Source organism: Chelonia mydas, chromosome 22 (genome assembly GCF_015237465.2).
Source record: "Chelonia mydas isolate rCheMyd1 chromosome 22, rCheMyd1.pri.v2, whole genome shotgun sequence".
NCBI classification, from domain to species: Eukaryota; Metazoa; Chordata; order Testudines; family Cheloniidae; genus Chelonia; species Chelonia mydas.
Window position 1 is genome coordinate 17,336,425 of NC_051262.2, and position 25,783 is coordinate 17,362,207.

General features: G+C 43.7%; 1 protein-coding gene across 16 annotated transcripts in view; it reads right to left on the reverse strand.

The window, feature by feature from the left end:
- Positions 1-25,783, reverse strand: part of SIK3 (SIK family kinase 3) — a 149,388-nt gene that overhangs the window by 29,295 nt on the left and 94,310 nt on the right. For 15 of the 16 annotated variants that reach the window (XR_006287085.1, XM_043534194.1, XM_043534195.1 and 12 more), the window contains exons 4-9: positions 21,694-21,855; positions 10,941-11,065; positions 9,770-9,893; positions 1,603-1,721; positions 867-977; positions 536-679 (exon numbers count right to left, since the gene is read on the reverse strand). Coding sequence is in view for 15 of the 16 variants with exons in the window: in XM_043534194.1 (XP_043390129.1) it covers positions 536-679; positions 867-977; positions 1,603-1,721; positions 9,770-9,893; positions 10,941-11,065; positions 21,694-21,855 (785 nt within the window). In the remaining variant the exon portion in view is untranslated. The remainder of the gene's footprint in view (positions 1-535; positions 680-866; positions 978-1,602; positions 1,722-9,769; positions 9,894-10,940; positions 11,066-21,693; positions 21,856-25,783) is intronic. The other variant, XM_043534197.1, reaches the window with a different exon arrangement.

The window sequence follows — 25,783 nt, forward strand, 5'->3', positions numbered from 1 at the left end:
TTTCCCTTTTAAAATCTGCAGCCACGTCCTTTGGGTTGTGACTCTTCCTACTGGTCAGCCACTAACAGCCCAGGTAGCACAGCGCTCTTCAGGGGGGATCGCCTTCTTCCGAACACATTAGCCACTTGCAGAAGGGATCCCAGCTCCAGGTTCAACTACATCTTCCTCCACCTCTCCCACCCATGCTCCCTTCCAGACTCCTGCTATTGAAACTCAGATGCATTCCCAGATGCTGCACAGCAGAAATTGGAGCATTTTCATGAAAAGCAAAACAGGGTTAGGCTCCAGCAGCACGTTGGCCAGAAAGCTGCAGACCCCAAGAGAACAGTAACATGGACACACATGAAAACTTACCACGCAGGCAAAGAATCTTCTCCTCTCTCCTTACCAGGGTGAGGATGGTCATGAAGGAACTCAAGTTATTTTACTTACCCAGCTAAACAAACAAGCTCTGACCAGGTTGAGCTTTGCAAGGCTGGGGGAAGTTACGACTAAACCTGCACTGATGAAATGACCCCATCTATCTGAGACCCACCTGGATGTTAGCTGGTGTGGGGAAGGTCATGGTCCGTGGCATACTGGGAGGTGCTGTAATGCGCAGATTCTTGTGTCTCTTTAATCGGTCACAGAGCAGGCTATAGATTGCACTGTAGTGATCATAGGCATCCGTCCTTAGTGACTAGCAAGGGAAGGATAAGAAGAAATCCATTTTTTTTTTCTAGTAATGAAAATAAATCCCCTTCCTCTCCAGAACTCCTCTGCAGAAGAAAGTGTTAATTGGCAGGTGTGACCACCACCACCATGACATTTACCAGCTGCAGGCGGCAGCCCGATAACAGAGGCACTTGCAAGCTGGTTCGAGTTACCTGTAGCGTGCGCTCTTTGTCCAGCCCCATCTCCACCATTGCTAAGAGCACGTCTTCGTTCAGTGGTTCCATCTGTCTTTCAATCTTGAGGTGCTGACATTCTGCTATTAACTGCAAGGGCACAGAAAGACTGTCAGTGCTCAGCACCCCAAGGGCAGCAAACGTTCACTAGGTGGAACACGCCATAAACCACCAGTGCCACAAGCCTACAGCTGGAGGGCCCGCGACCCATGCTGCAGCTCGACACAGTATCTGAACACTGAGGGTACAGTGGCCTGCCTGGACAAAGCAGGAGCAGAAACAGCATTTCACTTCACACTAGCATGAGATCTTGGGGGCTAGCTATGGCCCATAGCCAATGCAACTGGAAACCAGGATTCCAGGTATGGTATCAGGAGGGCAAACAAAGAAACCCAATAGCCTAGAGATACAGAGACTAAAAGAATGATGATGAATGATCTAGAGTCCAAGAGAGGAGAGGGCACTAAGACAAGGACGACAGCGAGTCCTTGCGGGGGGAAAGAAATAACAACAGCATACTTGCACTTGGGAATTGTGAACTCTTAACACAGGGCATTAATTTGGTTTTGAGCCACTCTAATGGTCTCCAATGTGCACACACGGCCAGTACTGTGCATACAGGGCCAATACTCAGCCCTCCTCCCTAAAGCCCGCATACTGGATTCCCCACACCCTTTCACCATGTAGACACACCAGAGCCTTTCTGCCTGCTCACCCTGTCAAACTCTGCATCAGCTTCCCCGAGCTTCATCCACTTGTGTTTGCAAATCTGTTCCATTGACAGGCGCTTACTTGGGTCCAGCACCAGCATGTGGCGGATCAAGTGCTCACATTCTACAAGAGAGCAACAAGAAAATGAGCATTTCAGTAGCAAAGGGCAACACCTCCCGAGGGACTCAGCTTTGCATTGTGTCAGGAACAAGGGTATTTTTTCAAAGTAATGGACAACAACACTACTCTGTCTACAGGGTCATTCACGAACAGCAAATATACACATGCCTTGAGTCAGGCCTGATTCAGTCTTGGACACAAGTGTGGGATTAAATTCCAGACATTTGATGTCTGAGTTTAGCATCTACAAGGACTAGGCACATGCTCCACGCAAAGCAAAATTAAAACAAGATCTCCAGCTCAGCAGAGTTAAAGGGACCCCATGCGGCACTGTGCCACAATAGCCCTCAGTCCTCAGCTGACCAGAAGTTAGTAACTGCGGGAGGTTTTGCAAGGCACAAGGGCAGAAAGACCCCAACTCCCAAAGGACATCAATGGCTTCTACCGCTCAAGAGCATGGGTTTTCTTTTCCTTATAGCGACGTGCAAGACAATGTTGGTGCAGACCCTGCGTTCGTACAGCAAAAATCAACTTTTGAAGTCTATGGTAACATTTTTATTGGATTTAGGTTTTGCAGAAGCTTGCTTTGAAAGCATTGATATTTGGGGCCAAATCTGTCTGTCTGTATATCTTTGGACCGGAAGAGCTCTGTGTAAGCGCAAAAGCTTGTCTCTCTCACTAACAGTCGGTCCAATAAAAGACATTATCTCACCACCTCAAATATCCTGAGACCAGACGACTAGACCACCACTGTATATATACCTTTAATTCAGTATACTTCTCCCCTATAAACCAGCCAACACTGAAGTCCAGTTTTTGAATGAAATATGAACTCCCTCTTTCATTCAACAAACAACCATCAGAATCAACCCTGTGATGTTTGTTACAGCCTGTAGGTGGCCCTCGTCTACTCTCCACATACTTGTTTACTCTGGCAATGCAATACAGCCCATATTTCAGGGTTGAAGGGCAAACCACAATCACCATCTAACAGGCTGCCAAGGCAGGATTACCAAATGCAGGCTTAATGCAGGAAAACACATTTCCCCAACTTCCTTACAATAACAAGCACCACCACCACACCTGACTTAAGCTTACACCATGTAAACTGATGACAAGTGCAACCTGAAGCCAGAGAAAGTGTCTTATTTTCAAATTAAATTTTCCATTAAAGCATTCTATAAAATATGAGCTGGCGTCTCCTCCAATAAAGATGGAGCCTTGTCTGCAGTTAACAAAATTATACATTGTCGTCAACATTATTTTTCCTATTTACAACACAAGAATCTCTAAAAAAAGAACGCAAAAAGAAAAGGAGTACTTGTGGCACCTTAGAGACTAACCAATTTATCTGAGCATAAGCTTTCGTGAGCTACAGCTCACTGCATCCGATGAAGTGAGCTGTAGCTCACGAAAGCTTATGCTCAGATAAATTGGTTAGTCTCTAAGGTGCCACAAGTACTCCTTTTCTTTTGCGAATACAGACTAACACGGCTGTTACGTTAAAAAAGAACGAACACAGCATAAAATTAAGATGCAAATTCACAGGCAGATGTTTTTTAAAAAACTATCACAACTGGTTCAATAAATTAAGCAACAATTTAGATGTAAAGGAATAAAACGCAAATTGTTCCTTTCACATCAGATCTAGCCATAAACTGCTTAATTTTTAAATACTGCATCTTTCTTATCGCAGCCATTAAAAATGCCCAAGCACCACACTGAATTCCCCGTGTGGAGCCTCTGCCAACTGCAGCAGCTACTGCTTACACCACTTATCTAGCTCGCACATTATGCCGGCTGAGTCTTCAGAGCAAGAAAAACCTCAACGTATTTCAGTGAAAGAAGATACACAGAGATCATTTTCAATGGAGAATGCAAGGCACCAGCCCTTCGACAGCAGAAGTATTAAGTTATGAATGGATCCTGGGGGTGGAGGGGGGAAAGGGTGTTACTGTGTCTCCTCTCTAAGTGAAAAGCATCGTGGCTGTCCCAGAGGTTGGACAGATCTGGGAGTGCTTTAGATGCACTACACATTTTAGTACAACATTTCTGCCTCAGTGCAAGTATTAGATTTCTTTCAGTGAAGTCCCAAGGACTCAGGATGGAAGCATAGCAGTTAACAGCTAAGCCAAGTGACTGCACATCACAGGGCATGTACAGGGCAAGGAGTGATCAGCACACCAGGAGATAAGGTGGTTTTCATGTGGCTGATGCATGCCAGTTGTCACATGGTAGCCCAAAGCAGTTTGCCTATGGGTCTGGGAATCCAGAGATATGGGTCTGTTCCTAAGTCTGCTACTGACTCTGCCTAGGCAAGTCACTAGATTCATAGACATTTAGGTCAGAAGGGACCATTATGATCATCTAGTCTGACCTCCCCTGCACAACGCAGGCCACTTTTTACAGCTTTAGTGGGTTTAAAGAGAATTTTTATCGGAATGGGGCTTTGTTGGAGTTTAACAGAGACACAAACAGCCATTCCATAGACATGAAACTAATGAGACTGAAGAGCAACCAAGGGCAGCACAGTCATGACTGCCGTACGCATTACAAGACCTTGCAAATTCAGCCATCATAGGAATGTTCCAACGAGAACTCCTAGGACTCCTAAAGCAAGGCACTGAGGAGGGGCAGAGGGTGAATTAACTCTCTTTAAACCCTTCATTGTTGTCCAACTAACAGGAGACAGCTGGTGTGGCTGAACTGTCGCTTCAAGTGTTGCAGGCTGAGGGCAGAGACTGTCATGAATTCTTCATGGTCACATGAAGTTGCACAGTGCTTAGCAAAAGCGCAAGGCACTTGTTAACCAGGAGGCTCAGAAGGGATCTGTTGGAAAGTCAGAAACCAGGGCAGTTTAAGCACCTGTAAAGCAATACTAGCTACACACAGCTCTTCAGCCACTTCTGTTCTCAGACTCATGGAGCTGCTGAACATGCCCTTTCAAATGGCTCAGGCCACCCCTCCAGGCATTCCCGCCCTCCCCCTTTCCACAGTGTGTCACTCATGAGCTAAGACTTCAAAGAGGGCCTCAGTCTGGAGAAAGCCCAGAAGGAAGAGGAAATAAAGCCTCTATGAAATCTCTAGAACATCTGCTTCTGGCAAAGGGGATTATTTTTCATGAAACAAAAATACTGAAACAACATTAAGGCTCCAACTTAAATCAACCAGACCAAGGAAATGTAGTTAAGGGTGCCACCCTGCACCTTCCTCACCCAGCTGTGCATGCAAAGATCTCAGACCATCAGATGCTCCTACATCTGACATAAAGGTGGCTTTGCACCTTCTTTTATGCCACTCCCTACGCAAGAGCCAAGGTTTCGTCTCCAAATCCACATCTTTGGTGAACCCTCCCTACAGAGGTCCCTTGACTAACTAGCTCTCCATGGCTTCTTGCCTTGGCAGTGTTATCCCATGCATCATTCCCGGATTAGACTACTTTCCCTGCTTTCCCTTGTTTTTGTGACATACCATGTAAGTGGGCCAAAAGGAATAACTGAAGAAGTCACTGATTAGTACATGCCAAAGAATCAAGGGCCGGTGGGGTGTGGCGGGGTGGGAGGGCAGGGGGATATAACTGACAGTGACATTTAGAATTCACTGGCTTATCTTTGGTTTGGTGGCCGTTAAGCTCTGGATACTCAAAGCTTCAGGTTGGGAAGCCTCAGATTTAGCCGGCAAGCTAAACTGTATGGGACACAGAGATTAGGCAGGCTTCTCAGGACTCCCCATCCTGCAGAGATATTGCACCAGAACAGGGAGAAGGGGTTTTTTGTTTAAGAGAATTAAAGGGTCCATACAAGAAAGCCATTCACATAGATCTACGGTCAATGGCTTCCCTGTCTCCAGCCACAGGCTCTTCAGAGCACAACTCCAGTGTATTATGGCTTAAGAGCCTAGCAGAAAACTGCTCTAGGAAACCTATCTAAACAAAGGAAGGTACCACAATCATCTGTGGCTGTTGGGCTAACCCAAGGACTCTGACTTCCCAAAGGGGTTGCTGTGCTCCTGTATTATGCCACAGTTACTTTGGATCTGACAGCTGCTATCTTGACATTGGAAAGGTGCAAGCCACGCCACTTTGCAAAGCTGGCTTGGGAGATCACAATATACTAGGAGACAAATATTAAATGCTATGCCAATTAATGTCCCTCATCATCTAGCCTGAAGCCCTGACAGGAATTGAACTGGGCCCAGCACATCGAAGATGGGCCTTTTGGCTGGCTTCTGTTTCAGTCTCTAACGCGCAGCTCTGATCTTGATTAATTGAACTCAGGGCTGAGTGGTGTCTCCACACATAGAATCATAGAATATCAGGGTTGGAAGGGACCTCAGGAGGTCATCTAGTCCAACCCCCTGCTCAAAGCAGGACCGACCCCAACTAAATTATCCCAGCCAGGGCTTTGTCAAGCTGGGCCTTAGCAATTTTAGCATGCAAATTTAGCAGTAGCTCTGCATGCTGCATTCCCCAAACACATTACAAACTATGCTACTTGCAGGCCCAGTGATAAAATGCTTATGTTGTGTTGCTTGTAATTAAGTCACAACAAGTCTAATCGATAATGATTCAGCAATACTGTCAACAGAAGCTCTCTATTCTCTCTGGCAGCGCAATTATTCACTGAAAATTAATTTTCCTTTAGTTAAACACATGCCCTTTAATGTTGCAACTACAAGGTGGTGATCTGCTCTTAGAGGCTGAGTACAGTACCATGCTGAGCATTCGCCATCAGATTATTTGTGCACTCACACAAGTACATCAAGAAGGCAGATCTGAGATAGGCACAGTGCATGCAGGAACTGGGAAAGCTTCCCCCCGACAACTCTGCCAATCCACTTTGATCATGCACTAAAGAAGCCCCTGCTGGGTTTATTCCGACACACACACACTGACCTGTAGCCCAGCCCAGGCTGTCCCTCCTCCAGTGTACCTTCCACCTCTCCCAGCCCTGGCCTACAGCTGGTCTGCTGTTCCTGAGCTTCTCTCCTAAATTCTGACACTGCTCCTTAGTCTGGATTTGCAGCACCTGCTGCTATTCCAGGCTTAAACCTCTTATATGCAGTCACTGTGAATTGTGCCTAGCAATGAGATGTTTTGGAAAAATGGGGAACTCTGATGAGATCAGCAAACCTCCCTCAACTGGAACCTAAGTCAGGGTTTGGACCCAGGTCTCCAGAAGTGATAGACTACATCATTTAGGGATTGTGTTGCTAAAATCAGCCCAACCAAAAAGCAGAAATTAAATTCCACTCTTCCTCCTCGAGAGCAAAGGAATCTGAAATCACGTCCTATTCCCCCAGTCCAGCCCCGTTTTTAGGCAGATATGCTGATGGGAATTGCCTAGCACAAGTGGCCATGAAAGCACCCTTAGCACGAGTGCAGCTTATAACTAATGTTGGTTTCAATAAACTCCAAAAAGTCTAAAGCTAAGTGAAACATTCAGATTGACGTGAAGGGGCTTTGGTAACGTGCCTTCCCACAGCACACATGCAAAAATGGATGCTGCTTTCCTGGAAACTGAAGTGGTTATGTAAAGCTAGTGACCTGTATAAAACCTTCCTCCATATTCCCGAATGAGAGAGGCTAGGGAATTGCATCATCATCATCATCTTCTGAAGAGCTAGGACCACAGCGAAGTTATCTATCCACCTACGCTACCATGGCAAAGAATCATGAAGCAACAGACTAGAAAGAGCAACATGCTTATTATTCTCCTCAATTTTACACCCTACAGCAGCATTTCAGCGTGGCTGCACAAGCACACAAAGCCTCAGCAGTGCCTGAGCATTAGCTAAGGAACATGTAAGTCACAGGATGCTGAACACTTCACTTTATGTCCCCTTGTTCTTTTCACTACTGAAGTCAAACAGTTTTCTATGCTGCTCTTAAGTACAAGCTGCCTACAATTTAGGGCAGACATGTTTGCGCTAATCTCCTCCACAACTCTGACTGCGCAGTCCTGGCTTCCGCGTAAGCAGCAACTGCCAATGGTGCCAAACTGTACAGGGAAGATGTGAGATAAGCAAATATGTACACAGGATTAGGATACGGCCTTTCAACTCATCTTTCAACTCCAGATTCCCAAAGATGAGAGCCTGTTGAAGTAACTCACCCACTCGGCCTTCAAAGTATTTTGTGCATGCATGTAAGAGAAGGATTGAGGGTGTGCAGGAAGTATGCATTTCTTTTCCTTTGTCTCTCCCCAACGTATCCAAATGACTCCTCTGGTACTTGAAAAGGAACCAGTGTATTTGAGACAATTAGTCATGAATGAGAACTAGCATGCCCTGCCAAGATGAAAAAACTGATGGAAACAGCATAGCACTTCAGTATTTTTATGTCTTGTCTGGTACCGTGGGAAGATCAGGAATGACCTCAAGATGACAGGCATTAAAAACAAAATATTTAAAATGCACTCAGAGCAACTAACATTAAGAATTTGCAGCAAACAGAAATGTGGTAATCTGCAAACCAGTCTCCTGAGGGCATCTTTGAGAAGGAACATTCAACCCTAAATTAACACACTAAACACCACAGCTTTGTTAAGGAAGCACTGCTTATTAATAATGAAAGCTCATGTCTGTCTCATCTGTGTACTGTACAAGTGTCATTTACAGGACTGATGTATGCAAAAGGCTCACTTAGACACTATCTTGCAGACTTGCTAAGACAACAAGCTGCTCTGGACATACTCCAGCAGAAGCATGACACTCCCCAAGCTTTCACAATGCCAGGGATATTTCAGCTCTTGAGAACCAGGTCACTAGTGGTCACTGAAATGCAGTGAGAAAGAGAACCAAACGAGGCCAGTCCTGAGACAGATGGGAGTTATGCACAAGAATGTGCTACACTAGCAGCAGCCCTTGAAGAAGGTTGCATAGAGCAAGCAGGATACTGTAGTTTCACACAGCTAATGTGCATGTGTGGAGAGAAAGCTGGGGGGAAAGGAGGAGGAGAAAAGAAAACACTATCTGCAAACTCCTGCTCAGCACTTCAGTCCCATCTACCTAGTGAAGAAATGGATTTTTAAAAAAATCCCTGCAGCCTCCCACCACTTGTCAAAGGAAGTGAAGATCAATTTACGGATATCTCCTGGTTTCCAATAGCTATACTGGTACGTACATAAAGTCAGCAACATATTTAAATTAGATCTAACTGACTTTTAAAGGTTAAATGTTTGAGCACAAAGAAATAGACTGGAGCCCTTTTACACATTCACAGGTGAGGCTCTTCGAGGAATGAAATGCAGCTCGGCTTTATGGCGATGTGGCTCTGTACTAGCCCTATACTATGTTTAACTACTAACCTATTGTAAAGGAACGAGAATAGAAAGAAATCAAGCTGCTCAGTAACTAGCCGTCAGAAAAGCAGGTCTCTCTCTACTCACAGAGCTGTAGACAAGGAGATCCAACACACAGCCATTTTCAGAGAGAACTTGGTTTTATTTTAAATGGAATCAAGCTAATCTTTCAGGAGAATTTCTTTTTGTTGAGCCTAGAACATGCTCCATTCCAGCAGCCCATGTATCTGTGTCCAGTAAGTAGACATGTACCCCAGGGGGGTCGCACAGAAAATGAAGACAAATTCAGGATTATTAACAGAACTTACCAGAGGGCCTGCAAAACTCTCCTGTCTTAGGGAGAAATGGTAAAACGTTCCAGATTCCTAGGGCCTGGTGTGTTTTCAGACTTTCCACCTTACAAGAGCTACTAAAAACTTGCCCTCACTAATATTTTAGTCATGTATTGACAGCAGTCTATGATATGCAAGGTTAGATAGATGGGAGCTGAAATTTTCAAAGAAAATGGATTTAGAAGTTCTCTGGAATTCAGAAATCCATACAGCTTACATGTTAGATATTAGTGCTCAACCCATACAGCTACTAGATGGGTAGAAATGTCCTTTATCTGAAGATACAAACAAAATAAATAAATTCAGCCAGCTGGTATTGAAGCTGAACTGTTCCAAAGACACTCAGAGCAGGAAGCCTCAGATAGTGCCTGCGAACAAACAGTTTCAGAAACCTCAGTGCAAACAAATCTGGCCTTACCTGTGGACATAAAAAATGGAATGCGAAATTTTCCACTAAGCACCCTTGCCCGCAGATTCTGCAGAGTACTCCCATCAAAGGGCAGAGCACCACAGACCAGCACATACAGGACCACACCAAGACTCTGTGTTAAAAACAAAGATTTGACACAGATTAGCAAAGTCAAAGGGGACATGAGAGGCTCTGCAAACTGCAGAGAACAGCAGCAAGTGTAGCTTTTGGAAGAATGCAAACACAAGTAGGATATTGTCATGGTTTAGCAGCCCCCAACTAATCCCAGCTCAACCTCCCAAAGATATCTGTTGAAATGATAAGCCTGAGATAGGCCTGCTCTTAGGCCTCAAAAACGAAGGGTGCAACAATCCTAAAATCCCAGCCCTCCATCACCACAAAGGGAGACTCTGGGTAACTATCAACCCCAGTGTAAATCCACTTGGTTCAATAGAGTTACACAGTTTGTTAAATTCAGTTGTGGCTCTGTGGCGACTGTACGTCCACACAGAACATGCAGAGCTTAACTCATGCCGTGCTTCTCGCCCACCCTCCTGGACCCCTTCTTAAAGCACACAGACGATCCGGCCAGGAAAATGGAGGGATGGCAGGAATGGCACAGCCACACCAGAAGGGCAACAAACCTCATGCCAAGTTTCGAACTAGGATTGTAAAACTGCTATAGCCGTGCTTTTGCAGAGCTGTTACCAAACAGCTAATGCCTGTAAGGGAGACTGTTTCAAACTACTAATTGATGTGGGATGGGCAGGCAGCTGCTAGCATTCTTCTTTTGGGCCTTTTGCCTTCATTGTGCCCCTTTAAATGCTCTGTTCTGAGGGATATGATCTCTGCTTGCTACAAATAACTACACCAGGTCAAACCAGGTAACAAGCAGAATAGCCAACTTCTCACTGGTACGTATTAAGAGAATCTAACTCTCTTAAGACCAAATCAAAATGTACATATATTTCTACACAACTCCTAAAATATTAAGTACAGTGCCTTATAACAAGAAGCATGCAATTTAATAGCTGGAATAAAGCTACAATTCTTTGAATAACACTATTTCCACAAATGGGTCCTTCCTACAAGAAGTGAATTCAGTGCTTTGGAAGCAAAGCCACATGTAAAAAGCAGCGATATGAGATCAAAGCAAAATACAGATATGTTCACCGCATACCCAAATGTCAACCTTTGGCCCATCATATTCCTTCCCTTCAAAGAGCTCGGGGGCTGCGTAGGGGGGACTCCCACACCAGGTTTTAAGCAGCTGGCCAGGTGTGAAGATGTTACTGAACCCAAAATCTGAAAGAACAATGAGAGACTCGATTAAAAGAGGAGTACATGACCCATTCCAACTGCTGTAAGCATCGGGTGGTGTTTGTGTAAGCAAACGGCTGAGAGACAGTCCAGTGAAGTCACGTGCAATCCCACAATGGCTGACTGCCCCTTGGACCACGACAGGGAAAACGGGAGGGAGGAAGAGCTGCTGCTGATCTGTGCACTAAAGTGAACCCAACCAGCAAATCTGCAGCTTCTAATAGGGGGTACACGGGACAAACGAACAATAGAGGCAGAATGCTGACAATAGCATATCTTTGCCTCATAAAATATACACACCATTTATTTAACCTCCTTAAAAATGCCAGGAACTTAGCACTATTAGGACTGTGTCAGAATCTGCAAATACAGCCATCTCGCTTATTATATACACAGTTCTTACAAAAGGTGTTTTTCTTCCATTTATCAGATACGCGTATCAGCTCTTGCAGGAGAGACATGTCCTAGCAATTAGACTTAGCAGTAGGATTTCAATTTACATTCAGAAGACACTACATGAAGATTTTTCATCGGTTTCTAGTCTCCACCCTCCCAGCTGTCAGTTTCAAAAATCTCACTCTCACGATCAGAGCAGGTGTTACAGCTAGAGCTGTTGAAACCAAGATAAGCTGAAGATATAGAGCAAAGAGAATGGGAAAACTGGGTTTTTCATTTGCCAGAAAGTGCTTGATTCTCTTCTGGCAACCTGGAGGCCCCAGTTATAGGGCACGTCTTCACTGGCAACGTTAAAGTGCTGGCTGTGACAGCGTTTTAACATGGCTTGTGTAGTCACGAGGGGAATAGCTCCCAGCGCTCGTGCACCATCTACCCTGGCACTTTACAGCACTGCAACCTGCAGCACTTAGGGGGTGTTTTTTCCCCACCCCTGAGTGAGGAAGTTGCAGCGCTGTAAAGTGCCAAGGTAGACAAGCCCAGAGAGGACAGTTCTCCAAACTAATCCAGCCATTCAGCAACAGCAAACAGTAAACCCGGAGACTGAAGTCTTGGTAACCAAACGGCAAGCTGTGGCCAGCCATCCAACCATTCAAACAGCATTTGCGCTCTGGGGTGATGACGGCATTCCACACTGATTGCTTTGCCACCTCCAGTGTCCCGTCCAAATCCCAGAGGTGGTTTTTGCGTGTGTCTGCACGTGTGTGTAGAAAGGGGTGGAATTTGGGAGACAAAGGTCTGCATCTCATACATACAACACTGTTTCAGCTCAATGGATATTAAGGGTTCCCCTCCCCCATTGCATCAGCAAAAAGAGCTTTGCCCAGAACATGGCATCATTAACCATTTCTTCCCTTTTTCGCTCTCCAGTCAAGGAAAAAAAAAAAGAAAGTAGCAAGATGCAGGAGTACTATCAAAGGGGCCACACAGCCAAGATTATTTGCAAATTGCTTTGCCTTTGGATGTTTATGCTAATAATGCCCCAGTATGAGCACAAATGACATCAATGCACACCAACCACGGCCCACATCAGTAACACACAGTTTTCATAGGATTTGCATGAGAAGTTAATCTCCACAAAGGCCTTTTGAGAGAGATGGTGTAAAAGTAGGGAAGCCAGTGAGGAAATAACCCATCTCACGAATTTGATGTGAACAAAACAAAAGGAAGGCACCAAGGTGCAAGAGCTAGAGTACAGCTGGTAAAAATAAACATTTCTTATGAAGAATTTTATAAGACTAACCTTGACTCCCTAACTACAATGCATTGGGGGATAACATTAACGAAACACAGGCTCCAAACTTTGTACTTCAAGCAGAATTAGTCTCAACCTAGCACTTTGCTAGGTTAAAATCTGCTCTCTAACAGACCAATACAAATATGGAGAAATGGAAAAGAAATTGGCCTATGGTATTTATGGAAGTGGCAAGGTGTATTCAAGATGCAGAGATACCAGGTTTCAGAGTGGTAGCCGTGTTAGTCTGTATCAGCAAAAAGAATGAGGGGTATTTGTGGCATCTTAGAGACTAACACATTTATTTGGGCATAAGCTTTCGTGGCCTAAAACCCACTTCATCAGATGCATGCAGTGGAAAATACAGTAGGAAGATATATATACACAGAGAACATGAAAAAATGGGTGTTGCCATAACAACTCTAACGAGACTAATCAATTAAGGTGGGCTATTATCAGCAGGAGAAAAAAAAACTTTTGTAGTGATAATCAGGATGGCCCCTTTCAAACAGTTGACAAGAAGGTGTGAGTAACAGTAGGGGAAAAAATTAGCATGGGGAAATAGTTTTTACTTTGTGGTAATGACCCATCCACTCCCAGTCTTTATTCAAGCCTAATTTAATGGTGTCCAATTTGCAAATTAATTCCACTTCTGCAGTTTCTCATTGGAGTCTGTTTTTGAAGTTATTTTGTTGAAGAATTGCCACTTAGGTCTGTAATTGAATGACCAGGGAGGCTGAAGTGTTCTCCGACTGGTTTTTGAATGTTATAATTCTTGATGTCTAATACCAAGATAGGAGCTCAATCCTTTACACTGTGAAGGTTTTTTCTTCTACTTTCATTTTGCAAAACTGTCACGAACATTTCCCAACCCCAGCACATAATCTACTTACCCATGCTTAAAAATCGTGATTGATAATGGGAAAAAAAAAAGTTTTATTTGACTTGTTCATCAAAAAAGTTACTCCCCGTGGGCAAGCAGAATTATGCAAGTCTGGCTTAAAACATTGAAAGCATTAGCATCTGGATAGACATACACAACTGCCGAGCGTATCAGACAAGACTTCCATATTTCAAAGAGGGAACTATGAGAAGAACCAACAATGGCAAGCAGCTATCTTAGGGACTCCCAGAGCTCCCATCGCCAGAGTATCTCAACCCTGCACAAAAAACCTACTTAACTTTGATGGTAACATGTTATTCCATACCCTCCAACTCGGTGCCAACCTTCCTCCCCATCCCAATCCCAATCCAAGTGTTTCCGCTTCTCCAGAGATCTTTGAATTTTTCCATGCTGACCCTTATTCAGAGAGCTCTCTACAGGATGTGGTCCATGGGACTACTACCCTCTTCTCTTTCAAATCCCTACAATGACATCTACAAAAATATTAGCCAGCTAACTGATGGGGGCTGGTCATGGTAGGGGATAGCTGATGATCGTTTACACTAACTTAAAAAGAAAGAATACATTCACTTTATCCTTGTCCCACCCTTCAGTAAACTGCTCGTCATCTTACAGAGAATAAAAACACCAGGGCTGTATTTCTTTTAATGGATGGGGCCTGGCACATTGTGGTTGCTACTGAAGTACACTGTGCATACCACACAAATAGTACAGTTCAAGACCAAGAACTGCTTCAAAAATCAGCAAACAGATTAATATAATAAACACAAATTAATTTCAAACCCATCACTTGCCAATTCCTTGGGTTTTGCACAATGTTGGGAACCAAATAAATTACTCTGGCTTGGCAAATACAACAACATTCAGCCCGAGGAGGCTGATTCACAGAAACAGCACACAGCTTGGAGTTTCTCTAGTCCACCTCTGAAAACCTTTGAAATGTGCTCTCATGCTTACAGTGGGACGCTTGGCAAGTCTCTGAATTCTGACTGCCAGGCAAGCACTAAAGCCTACAAAACTAGGCTGCACCTTTAACAACAAACCCTGTGAAATCAAGTTTAAATGCAAGTTTTTCCTCAAATGAATAGACATGTGCTGAAACCTCGACAAGCTGGCTGACATTCTGAGCAAGCTGATATGGTTTGGTTTTTTATCCCTAGCATTCGGCAGGAAGTCAGTGTGCGCCAAAGAGCTTTAGAGCATTCTTGGGAACCATTACCATATTAATAGTGAGCTCTTTGCAGCTTGATAATTTGGGGGGGGAGGGGGGGCTCGTGTGGAGGGGAAGAAGAGACAGATGACACACAGAGGTGTGAAACAGTAGGAAATGAAACAAGAAGACAGGCAACAAAACCACAGCTCCTGTCTCAAAGTGTTAAAGGCAGAACTTAAACAAGCTCCTCCCCACCCCGTTGTTAACATGAACAAGTCTATCATCTCCACCACAAGCTGCAGCCAACCTCAACGGCAAGTAACCAGAACTACAACCAAGTTCAAGCTGAGAATGTTTTGGGAAACCATCCTGGCTAGGACTGTCCAAATGGCCTTGGGAACTCAGCTCTAACCCCTGGGGTCCTCTGACAATCCCAGCCTACATGCAGAACATGCACATTGCTATGTGGCGCATACAGGCTACTGACCAGTATAAAAGACTCAGGCCACGTATGTGAGTGACAGGTGGGTGAGAACTCCATGACATGGAAAAGCTCAGACACAAACAATAGGTATGAACATCTCAGAGAATCAGCTGTTTCAGTACTCCACCCAGTACTGATGGCAGATTTTAAATGCCGGCACCTCTCTGCTCACACTCCATTTTTAATACATTTTTTTCCCCAAAGACATCTTAAATCAGAGCATCTCATTTGACAGAAGAAACACTTGTTGAATAACTTAGATCTAGTAGGACGTTTAGGTGGCTTTAAACAGATTTGGTCCTAGTTGAACACCTAACCAGATATTGTAGAAACAGTGATCATAACTGTCACTTCTACCAAGGATATAGTCCCAGGCACATATGTAACTGGGGCTAAAAACACCACAAATGTCTCTTTGCTTCAACAGCAGGATCAGGAAGCTCACGGTTGCAAGCCTTCGCTGCTACTCTTGAACCAAAATTATCAGTACAACAAACAGAAGAAATGACTCAGGACTCTGGAGTCAGACATGTAGGTAAGGCAGCCAGCTGGAGCCTAGGAGTTCATTTTGCTGCAGCTGGGTTTCAGAGGGGGAAATAGCTCACTTTGAAGAGCTTCCTCTTTGCACAGCATTTCAGACCCCACCATGATCTGTGGTGAACTAGAATCAGATGGCTCTCTTTGATATGAAGTCCTGCTGAACAGCTGGAAATAGTTTTCCAGAACCCACCTGTGCTTAATGAACTGAGGTCAAATGTGGGGAGGAAACAGTCTTCTTAAAGCTGTGTGGAGCAAGGAAGGAATATCTGTGTGTGTGAGGATTTTAAAAGCAAAACTCTGTTTTTTAAACAAACATACTTACAGTCTATGAGCACTGCCACAGACTAAGGAAAAATACCTGTTTGCCTACAGATCCACCAACCAGAGCACAACCAGGACGCTCGCTGTCCACAAACAGAAGGAAAGGGAAAACCCTTACAGAGCACTCTTACCACTGGTTAGGACTGAATGTAGCCACAGCAGCTGGGAGAAGGGGTCTTAGGAAAGCCATTTTTATTACCTGAATCAGCTAGCAGTTAACTAACCCAGTGGCTGGCACGGCAGAGGAAGCCCTGCAATAGGCCAGGAGGAGGAACTCCGAGATGGATTAACTGTGATATTTTCTAGCTCCATTTCCACAGAGCACCAGAACTAGAACCAGAAGGGGACATAACATCTGTACAAATAACTGGCTTTTGCCTTCAGAAGATGGAAGAGGCTAAGGATGCATTCTTGTTAAGCGATGGCCTTACAGATGAGATCCTCTTCTGAAAGTGGCTCCCAGGAAGGCCCAGGGGTTTACCAAGTGGCGCAACCCCTGGATGAACTTTTTGACTGCAAGCAAAGAGAAGCACATTGCCAAAAACTTCTGACTCTCACCCTTTGAGAAAAGAAAAGGAGTACTTGTGGCACCTTAGAGACTAACCAATTTATTTGAGCATAAGCTTTCGTGAGCTACAGCTCACTTCATCGGATGTAGCTCACGAAAGCTTATGCTCAAATAAATTGGTTAGTCTCTAAGGTGCCACAAGTACTCCTTTTCTTTTTGCGAATACAGACTAACACGGCTGTTACTCTGAAACCTGTCACCCTTTGAGAAGATACACTGCAGAAAAAACCTCCATGGGAAGAAGAAAGCTAGGCAGCAAGGCAGAAACAACATTCGCAGGCTTAAGAACATGCTTTCTGTTCACCTGCAAGTGAGAATAGCCACACTGCCAACTTCCAGTCATTGCTACTGCATTTTACTTAATGGCAGTTACTTAACAGTATTGCACTTACCAATCTGTAACCATAAAAAGAACACAAAGCCACATACAAAAGCCCATTACAGAATCAATCATAGGACTGGAAGGTACCTCGAGAGGTCATCTAGTCCAGTCCCCTGCACTCATGGCAGGACTAAGTATTATCTAAACAATCCCTGACAAGTGTTTGTCTAACCTGCTCTTAAAAATCTCCAAGAATGGAGATTCCACAACCTCCCTAGGCAATTTATTTCAGTGCTTAATCACCCTGACAGTTAGGAAGTTTTTCCTAATGTTCAACCTAAACCCCCGCCCCCTGCAATTTAAACCCATTGCTTCTTGTCCTATCCTCAGAGGTTAAGAAGAATAATTTTTCCTCCCTCCTCCTTGTGACAACCTTTTATGTACCTGAAAACTTATGTCCCCTCTCAGTCTTCTCTTCTCTAGACTAAACAAACCCAATTTTTTCAGTCTTCCCTCATAGGTCATGTTTTCTAGACCTTTAATCATTTTTGTTGCTCTTCTCTGGACTTTCTCCAATTTGTCCACATCTTTTCTGAAATGTGGCGTCCAGAACTGGACACAATACCCCAGCTGAGGCCTACTCAGTGCAGAGTAGAGCGGAAGAATTACTTCTCTTGTCTACAACACTCCTGCTAACACATCCCAGAATGATGTTCGTTTTTTTTGCAACAGCAATACACTGTTGACTCATTTTGCTTGTGCTCCACTATGACCCCCAGATCCCTTTCCGCAGTACTCCCTCCTAGGCCGTCATTTCCCATTTTGTATGTGTGCAACTGATTGTTCCTTTCTCAGTGGAGTACTTTGCATTTGTCCTTATTGAATTTCATCCTATTTACTTCAGACCATTTCTCCAGTTTGTCCAGATCATTTTGAATTATAATCCTATCCTCCAAAGCACTTGCAACCCCTCCCAGCTTGGTAGCGTCCACAAACTTTATAAGTGTACTCTCTATGCCATTATCTAAATCATTGATGAAGATAGTGAACAGAACTGGACCCAGAACTGACCCCTGCGGGACCCCACTCACGCCCTTCCAGCCTGACTGTGAACCACTGATAACTACTCTCTGGGAATGGTTTTCCAATCAGTTATGCACCCACCTTATAATAGCTCCATCTAGGTTGCATTTCCCTAGTTAGTTTATGAGAAGGTCATGCGAGACAGTATCAAAAACTTTACTAAAGACAAGATATACCACATCTGCCGCTTCCCCCTATCCACGAGGCTTGTTACCTTGTCAAAGAAAACTATCAGGTTGGTTTGACAAGATTTGTTCCTGACAAATCCATGCTGACTGTTACTTATCACCTTATTATGTTCTAGATGTTTCATTCCTTAGATATTTTTAAGGTCAGGCTTGACAAAGCCCTGGCTGGGATGATTTAGTTGGGGACTGGTCCTGCTTTGAGCAGGCGGTTGGACTAGATGACCTCCTGAGGTCCCTTCCAACCCTGATATTCTATAATTCTATGTTTACAGGTTGATTGCTTAATTATTTGCTCCATTATCTTTCCGGGAATATTTCGCTTATAGAGCAATAGGAGCTCACTGGGAAGTTCACACTGGCAGCAACTGGGGAGTTTCCCATTACCCTCCAATGACTGATTTGCAAGTTCCTGTAAAACTGCAGAAGTTGGAGATCGCTTTGCACATAATGCCAAAGATCAGCCATAATGCACTTCAACAATACTAACCATCTCTCAGAACGCTGCTTCCCACAGAGCTACACAAGCAGCACAAAAGGAACTACACAAAACACCACCCCTTTGCTTCCTTTTTATCTTGTATACTTTGAGAGGCAGCGTAGCCTGGTATTCTGAACAGGGGACTGGGAAACAGGATTTCTGGATTCTATTTCCAGCTCTGCCAGTGACACTGTGTCCCTGGATAGGTCACTTCAGCTTTCTGTGCCTCGGTCCAGGTCTATGAAATGAAGAAAGAACAGACCTACCATATGCAGGCTTGGGAAGCCCTTTGAAACACTCAGTTGAGGGGAGCTACAGAAGTAATATCTGCCTCACAGGGAAGAGGTTTTTAATTTAGAGATTGTTAAAGTAAGGCTTGGAAGTAAGGTTCTGCTTATCTTTCATCTTGTCTGTACAGTTCTATGTATTTCTGAAGTATTCTTTCTGGGGGGTCCTGCAAGAAAAAAAAGATCAGCTGCTACCACTTTTTGTTCTTGACAGAACAGAATCACCAGTGTCAAATTATAATTGATGGGGTCTAGGGACAAAACTAACTACTTGGAAAATCCTGTACTGTAAATCAGCTTTTCCAGGCTGTTCTTCAAATCACTACCAAGTCTCCCTGCCAAGTAAAACAACACTACCACATGGGTGGGAACTATCTTCTAGACCATTCTGGGAGCAGAGATTGGGAAGGAGAATAGTTTCCAGCTTCCTTAGGTTTAAATAAAAAAAAAAAAGTTTCCACAATTTTCAAACATTCACATAACTTGTCAGCATATTCATATGGACATTTCTTCAGGGAATCCAGCCGCATTTCAGATTCTGCCAAAGTTACTTCTGAAGAGCTTTTTAAAAAGAATTGTACATGCAGGAATTTTTCCCACTCATCATAAAAGAGGAGGCCTAAAATCATTTGTAAGTGTATTTGCACACGGCAGACAAAAGAATATACATCAATCATAAATAAGGCTATGATTTTGTCACGCATTTTTAGTTAATTTCGTGGTAGAGGTGCAGGGGTGGGGGAGGGGGGAGAAGGGGAGACCCTCTAGTCATGGAAAGTCCACCCCCAGAGGGGTGTTGGAACATGAGCCCAGCCCTGCAGCAACACCTCTGGCTCCCTGCTCCAAGCATTGTGATGTTTGCAGGTTTGGGCTGTTCACCTTTCCGTCTCCATCAGCCTGCCACTCACATGCCACTGTCTGCTCTAAGAATATTTTAATTCTAAACAGTGATAAGCAAAAAGACTAGGAACAACATATTTGTAAAGAAAGTTAAATTCCTCTACCACACTTGTGACCAAAATACTGCGATTTAAACCTAGAAAATGTACATCTTGAGATGCTGGCTCAATAAAAAAAGTTCCTAAACTTGGTAAATCAGGTCAGTATTAAAATTGCTCCAGACTGACTAGTTCCATGCCAAGTCACAGCCTGAAGCAAGTTTCAGTCAAGTTATAAATCCTTCTAAAATGGGTTCTATAATTAAAATGCTGACAAACCTTTCACTATTTCAGCTCTGCCAGGTACTACAATACGGATATTCACCTAGCCACTGAAAAGGAAAATACACACACACACACGCACACTATAGAGGGGAAAAATAAATACACAGGGAGGGAGAGAAAGGAATCATTCACATCGGACATCAATCATATGTGCCACCACCAGAGCAGCTGTTAGCATTACACTCCGGCCACTGGGCTAGGAGAGAAAGATGAAACTGAGGCGCTCTCCATGGATGCCTAGTTATCAGGACAGCATGGAGCTCTTTCCACAGCTTTGGCATTTGCTGGGATCCATGCATCAATGGAACTAAATGGATCGCTATTAGCCGTCCCAAAGGGAAAGCCTACATGGTGAGGTGGCCAAATGGATACAAGACCTGCTTTTGTTTTGAGCAGACATTCACCATTCACATGTATCTATGTGACACTAAGGACTAGTTGGTGTATCCTGATCTAAGCCCAGAGAGTTTAGGCCGTAGACTGAGCTCAGCCTCTCTGGCAGCAAATCTGTGGAGCTGGACAGAGCAGACATTTTCATACGGGGAAGCAATACAGACGTGAAGGTCTGCGCTGAAACAGTTTAGAGAGTGCCTGAAACGCGGGCTTTACTGGCAGCCAAGCTAGCTGCAAAATATTCACCCATTCTACCAGGACTTATTGACACATGCCAAAACAATAGAGGCTTCTATCATTGTGCAACGAGCCCGTTGCTGGAAATGTGTACATGGCCTTGTTGGATCGTCTTCAGCTTTCTGCTCCGTTCTTGATATACTGCTAAGCGAGACGCTACTGTGCTGATTTTCTCTCTTCCACACAAATAGAAAGGAATTGATCAAAATCTCTTTACTTTCTCTTACCTCTCTACCCCTAAACTTTGTCGTCTTTATTTTTCCACACTCCCTGCCTCTCACTCACCTTGCCCCACTTCAGAGAAACCCGAAACTGACAACAGGACCCAGCCTCGAGGTCAGCCTCTAATTGTGTCTCGCCCGTTGGAAAGGGGATTGGAACACCATAGCTTTTGTAATACCAGGCCTGCCTGCAGAGTAAAAGCCCAGTCTTTACCAGCATGAAGCGGGATATAAATCAACATTCTATAATTTATCAGAGTAGCCGCCGTGTTAGTCTGCATCCATAAAAACAATGAGGAGTCCAGTGGCATCTTAAAGACTAACAGGTAATCTGTTAGTCTTTAAGGTGCCACCGGACTCCTCATTACTCTGTCATTTGCTGGCTTTGGGCCAAGCAGAAATCTTAAGTTTCCTTTAACTGAACTGTGCTTCCTTCTTTCTGACTAGCACAAACAGCGAGTGCCTCCGTTTAACAACTTCTAACAGCGGTTGCCTTCCTCCCCCTCCACTAGCCCCCAGCTCACCTGCTATTTTGATGTTTAGGTTAGCGTCCAGCAACAGATTCTCTGCCTTCAAGTCTCTGTGAACGATGTTACAACAGTGACAAAAGTGGACAGCAGCTACAATCTGCTTGAACTTTCTCCGGGCTTCTTTCTCAGCCATCCGTCCATGGGCTACCAGGTGATCTGTAGGGGACCAGCAGAGAACAAATGGTTATGGGCTCAGGAAAGACAGGCAGGAAATAGGCATCTGGTGTACAGCTAACAAGAGATGTAGAGGAAGAAAAATAAAACGAGCAGTATTTCACTGTGACATAATCTCCCTCCATTAAATAGTACAAGCTTCAGTCTAATTAATGCTTAGGTTACTGGAGAGTGCTAAAACTCACTCCGAGGATAGAAGAGCATTTTTCAGCTACAAGGGGCAAGTTTTCATGGGACAGATGATACTCAGAACTAAAGACTAACTCCTGCACTTTCACACACACATACGTCAGAGGAGGAAAGGAAGAAACCACCCAGCAAGGGGTTGGGCCTAGTCCGGGGTTCTCCTGACTCAACGGGTGCAAGATCGGGAGTTGTGTTAGGGCTAATAAATGGTGTCATTACTCATGCTGTCTGCAAGGCAAGAGAAGTGTCAGAAGACTGGAGATTGGTCTGCATTTAGATAACTACACTCAGCTGTACAAGTAAAGATACATTTTGGAAGTATTAAACCTCCTGTACAAGGCTCAATCCAATCTCTATTAGAGACCAAGATACCATTTAACGTGTGTGTGGGGTAGACTGGCAGACATCTCCCTACAGAACCATTTGGTGCTGGCCAGCATCAGAAACAGGATCCTAAACTGCATGGACCTTAGGAATTGCCAGACTAGATCAGATCCATTTTCTTACAATATAAAGGTTCATATTTTATCAACAGGATTCTAGTGACTAAACCCTACGACACAAAGGAAGAATAAGAATACAACTCCCTAATGTATGCCCAGATGTATTTCAGGAAGTGTTGCAAAAATGAAGTGAGGAACATTTTAAAATGTGTATCCAGGAATTTGCCACCCTGTGCTTTAAATGCTTGCTCAAATGTCTAGGTGTTTGCTGTTTTAATAAGTGACATTCATGTTTTTTATATATCTGCACAAGTGTCATGGAGTAAGACTTTCTGCATATCTAATTCATTACTGCAGAAGTCAGGTAAATACTGCTCCTGGAGAAAGTCTGGGTACTTAGACATTTTGTTGGAATATTATCTCAATTTGTTTTAAAAAATAATTTCATTTCAATGTACCATCTGCTGACGCCGGCCTTGCTGTTGGAAATGTCCTGTCCAAGTACTGACCCAACTGGACCCTACTTTGCTGATACGATCAGAATGGGAAGCGGCACAACTGCAAGCTACATCAGTACACTTTACATTTAAATACCTTTACAAGGACAGAGCTTTAAAGAGACAGGATTTATCCCAAGAGCAATTGTGTCCAACTACTTGGTTCTCAGTTTTGGAGAGAGAATTTCAACTGGCAGAAATACAAACCCAAATCCACAGGCCTAGCCAAGTACCCTGATGCTTCTCTACAAGCCTGCACATGGGCAGGAAAGGTGGACAATGAGATGGAGAAAGCAGCTAGATTATTGTAGGCAATTGAGACTGTCAAGGGCAAGCATCTCTCAAGAACCTAAGAGAGATTTCCCTGAGGCTGCGCCAAGCAAAGCAGCATTCAAAATCTACCTCTCCTATTTTATTACAGCAGCAGTTCTCAGTCTGTGACCCATGGATCATTCAGTGTCCACAGAGCACCTGGGGACAGTCTAAACACCTGGCAGGTTATACTATGCTGGCTCCACCTCCTTGCTTCTATCTTCTACTACAGGCATTCCATGCTCATCTAGGTAATTGAGGAGACAGAGAGGAAACAAGAGCCAGAGCCTCCATCAGAATTATTAGAAATAATGAAGCAGTTTCCTAATATTTCTTTGCTCTGTGAAGAATGGCCCTAGGTGTTGCATGATTTGCAAATGGGGTAGGAGGAGTTTCCCACAAGGGGACCACACTATGAAAAAGCATGAGGAATCCTGGTTTAAGGCACACTAACCAAATATCCCAATATTTACAAGTTGTCTTGTTTCCCTTACAAATGGGAAGAGCAACTCCACACACAACCCTATACCATTATCCTAACTTGGGCCCATTCTCTATCTACAATAGCATGCATTAGGAACAACTACACAATAATGCATCTATTTCATGTGTTTCAGATTTAAAAACCTGACAAATAGCTACTGCTTGAGATATGAAAAAGTTACCGTAAATTAACACTAAGTGGGCATACAGTTCATTGCACCTACTGAAAACAAGCTACTGCCTCAAATTCTGAAACATTTGGAGCATTCATTCACTAGCTGGACTTCAACTTTAAAGTTGTAACTTTCTTGGTTCAAAACAATAAGAAAGTTAAGGACATGCCCATTATCTTTCATATCCTCCAGGTTAGCTAAATAGCACTTTAGGCCATAGTGGGGCTAAAAATCAAGTTATGGAACAGATTAACCAAGCACCAAACAAAACCCATGAGTACTTTTTTCTTCTTACTCCTGTCTCTATATACTTGAGAGAACATATAACTGTTAACGCCTAGAAGCCTTGAGAAGGAGTTCAGAAAGTGTGATAGGCTACTGAATGCTCTCCAATCCCCCACCCCCATGAAGCAGGGTGCCAGAATCACACAATCTTTGAAAGAAGACAGAGATCACTGACCTCTTGTAATGATGCTTTATGAATGTACAATGCAAAGAAATGTAACAAATGAAGGCTCAACATCACATCCTCCTGCATTTCGAGAGGCCATTTATTTTAAGTGAGCTGCTGATTTGACCTCAAAAGGCCCCAAGCCCAAGGCCTGATTGCTTCAATATATTTTACTTCATAAACTGCATTAAATCGGAGAGAGCTTTGAAAGAGAAGTCCCGTTCTAGAGAATAAATACAAACCACTTCTGAAGGTTTCCCATCAGGTGGCTGCTTTGCCAAACCACCCATTAATTAAAATACCAGAGACATAATTGTCTTGCAATAAATACTAATTACAAAGATACATCAAAGCACTTCTACTTGCCTCTGATGAAGAGTAATTCATTTCTTTTGGGGCTGATTTCTAAGGCAGTTGGATAGAGTTGGATTAATTCCCCCCCCCAAAAATTGCTATTTAAGTTTAATTTATTCCTACAGCCATGTATGTAGTAAGCACATCTGCAGTGTCCCCTATTATGATGTGACCCTTCAAACATTTCCTACCAAGTGCAGTGCCTATTACCACATGTAGTCCCACAGATCCCATTAAGCACTATGCTTTACAGTAGATTCTTTACTCATGTGAGTTGTCACATTGACAAATGGAGCCTGGTTCAATGTAAACACTCCCATAGTTTTTCAACAGGCTATGGATCATGTCCCAAGCAAATCAAATCACTCATGTGCTTCAGTCTTTGCAGGATTGGGAACATCATTTGCAAATGTAGTAAACACACCTGATAATGCAAAACTCCAGATTCTGGTCTCTCAACACTGAAAATCCACAAATGAATTTTAAGGGGTTCTCAAGCATTTTTGAAGGTTCCCATGAGCATATTATGCTCCTATCCAGATTCAAATACCAATGAGGATGAAAACATGCAAGAATAGAAAACTGTACTTTGGTCATTGTTAAAACCACATTTCACAACCTAGAAAGCAATTGCATTTCAGGACTTCTGTTTGTACAGATTTCAGCTCTTCTAATCAGGTTCTAAGAAATTTAATCAATCCTAACTATATCAACCAGGTAATACCACTTATAAACAGAGTGGAGGGATGACAGGACTTGTAATTTAAGACCATAGTTTGTTTATTAACACAGATTTTGGGATGGAGTTTGGGATTGCATAAGAGGCCAGTCTCCTATCACCCCCATGATCAGGTCAGCTTCTGCTATGGACAACTGCCATCTTTACCGTTTGTTTTTCAGCTTGCTTAGGCATCATTTCTCAGAACTCTACCCAAACATTCAGATTTACTCACACATTTTGGTTTAATGAACACTTCAGAGTTTGATTCTCAGATGAAACTCCCCCAGACC